We start from the raw sequence: 2,500 nt of genomic DNA, 5'->3' as shown, positions 1-2,500 counted from the left end.
AGGGTGGGAATGAGGGAGGGAGGGAGGGAGGGAATGAGGGGAGGGAGGGAGGGAATGAGGGAGGGAGGGAATGAGGGAGGGGAGGGAATGAGGGGAGGGAGGGAGGGGGGAATGAGGGAGGGGAGGGAATGAGGGAGGGGAGGGATGAGGGAGGGGAGGGGAGGGAATGAGAGAGGGAGGGGCAGAAGAATGAGCGAGGGGAGAGAATGAGGGAGAGTGGGAGAGAGGGATCAAGGGAGGGAGGGAGGGTGAGAGGGAGGGAGGGAGGGTGAGAAGGAGGGAAGGAGGGAGGGTGGGAAGGAGGGGGGAGGGTGGGAAGGAGGGGGGAGGGTGGGAAGGAGGGGGGAGGGAGGGAGTGAGGGAGGGAGAGAGAGAGGCAGAAAGAGAGGGAGGGAGGATGGAGGGAATAAGGAAGGGAGGGAATGAGGGAGGGGGAGAGAATGAGGAGAGTGGGAGAGAGGGATCAAGGCAGGGAGGGAGGGTGAGAAGGAGGGGGAGGGAGGGAGTGAGGGAGAGAGGGAGGGAGGGAGAGAGAGAGGGAGGGAGGGAGGGGGAGAGAGAGGGAGGGAGGGAGGGGAGAGAGAGGGAGGGAGGGAGGGGAGAGAGAGGGAGGGAGGGAGGGTGAGAGGGAGGGAGAGAGGGAGGGAGGGAGGGAGGGAGGGAGGGAGGGAGAGAGGGTGGGAGGGCAGGAGGGCAGAAGGGATGGAGGGAAGGAGGGATGAAGGGAAAGAGGGATGGAGGGAAGGTGGGAGCGAGAGCGAGGGAGGGAGAGAGAGAGTGAGGGAGACAGGGAGGGAGAGAGGGTGGGAGAGAGGGAGTGAGCGAGAGAGGGAGGGAGGGAGAGTGGGAGGGAGAGAGGGAGGGAGGGAGAGTGGGAGGGAGAGAGGGAGGGAGGGAGAGTGGGAGGGAGAGAGGGGAGGGAGGCAGAGAGGGAGAGAAAGAGGCAGGGAGTGAGGGAGGGAGTGAGTGAGTGAGTGAGTGAGGGAGGGAGGGAGAGAGGGAATGAGGGAGAGAGGGAGGGAGAGAGGGAGGAGAGAGGGAGGCTGTGAGAGGTGGAGGGAGAGATGGAGGGAGGGACAGAGGGAGGGAGAGAGGGAGGGAGGGAAGGAGGGAGGGAGGGGAAGGGAGGGAAGGAGAAAGGGTGGGAAAGGGATGGAGGGAGAAATGTTGGGAGGGAGGGAGGGTAGGAACGTGGGAGGGAGGGAACAAGGGAGGGAGGGAGTGAGGGAGGGAGGGAAGAGGGAGTGAGAGAGGGAGAGAGGGAGGGGGAGGGAGAAAGGGAGGGAGGGAGAAGGAGAGAGAGTGAGGAGAGAGAGGGAGAGAGGGAGAGAGGAAGGGAGAGAGAGGGAGGGAGGAAAGGAGGACGGGAGGGAGGGCGGGAGAGAGGGAGGGAGGGAGGGCGGGAGAGAGGGAGGGAGGATGGGCGGGAGAGAGGGAGGGAGGGAGAGAGGGAGGGAGGGAGGGAGGGAGAGAGGGAGGGAGGGAGAGGGAGGGAGGGAGGAAGGGAGAGAGGGAGGGAGGGAGGAAGGGAGAGAGGGAGGGAGGAAGGAAAGGAGGGGGCAGGGAAATAGGGAGGGAGGGAGAGCGGGAGAGAGGGAGGGAGGGAGAGAGGGAGGGAGGGAGAGAGGGAGGGAGGGAGAGAGGGAGGGAGGGAGGGAGAGAGGGAGGGAGGGCGGGAGGAGGAGGGAGGGAGGGCGGGAGAGAGGGAGGGAGGGGGGAGAGAGGGAGGACAGGAAATAGGGAGGGAGGGAGAGTGGGAGGGAGGGAGGGAGAGGGGAGGGAGGGAGGGAGAGTGGGAGAGAGGAGGGAGAGTGGGAGAGAGGGAGGGAGGGAGAGAGGGAGGGAGGGAGAGAGGAGGGAGAGAGGGAGGGAGAGAGGGAGGGAGGGAGAGAGGGAGGGAGGGAGAGAGGGAGGGAGGGAGAGAGGGAGGGAGGAGAGAGGGAGGGAGAGCGGGAGAGAGGGAGGGAGGGTGGGAGAGAGGGACGGAGGTGGGAGAGAGGGAGGGAGGGTGGGAGAGAGGGAGGGAGGGAGGGTGGGAGAGAGGGAGGGTTGGGAGGGGAGGGAGGGAGGGCAGGAGGGAGGGAGGGAGGGAGGGAGGGCAGGAGGGAGGGCGGGAGAGAGGGCGGGAGGGAGGGCGGGAGGGAGGGCGGGAGAGAGGGAGGGAGGGCGGGAGGGAGGGAGGGCGGGAGAGAGGGAGGGAAGGAGGGAGGGTGGAAGAGAGGGAGGGAGAGAGGGAGGGAGGGAGGGAGAGAGGGAGGGAGAGAGGGAGGGAGAGAGTAAGTGGTGTGTGGGTGGAGGGAGGGGAAGGGAGGGAGACGGGGAGCGGGGAGGAGGTGGGGAAGTGTGGAGGGTGGAGGTCACAGGGCAGCGGGTCAGTAACTCACCAATCGGTGTGCGGCTCATCGATGACCAGGAGAGTCTTGACCTTGGCTGGAGCGCCGGTGACCTGGTCACTGAACGCGGCTGTCGTCTGCTTCACCGCATTGGAGATGGAGGAGAA

The 2,500-nt window shown here is 66.4% G+C and overlaps 1 protein-coding gene across 1 annotated transcript in view; it reads right to left on the bottom strand.

The window, feature by feature from the left end:
• Nucleotides 1-2,494, bottom strand: part of LOC144487611 (synapsin-2-like) — a gene marked incomplete at its 5' end in the record, with an annotated part of 139,874 nt that extends 137,380 nt beyond the window's left edge. Inside the window, one exon of the mRNA XM_078205700.1 lies at nucleotides 2,385-2,494. Coding sequence (XP_078061826.1) covers nucleotides 2,385-2,494 — 110 coding nt within the window. The remainder of the gene's footprint in view (nucleotides 1-2,384) is intronic.
• Between the last annotated feature and the right edge of the window lie 6 nt (nucleotides 2,495-2,500).

This window comes from Mustelus asterias, unplaced genomic scaffold (assembly GCF_964213995.1).
Source record: "Mustelus asterias unplaced genomic scaffold, sMusAst1.hap1.1 HAP1_SCAFFOLD_924, whole genome shotgun sequence".
NCBI lineage: Eukaryota > Metazoa > Chordata > Chondrichthyes > Carcharhiniformes > Triakidae > Mustelus > Mustelus asterias.
Note: the sequence above shows the minus strand (reverse complement) of the source record. Positions and strands in the feature narration are given on the sequence as shown.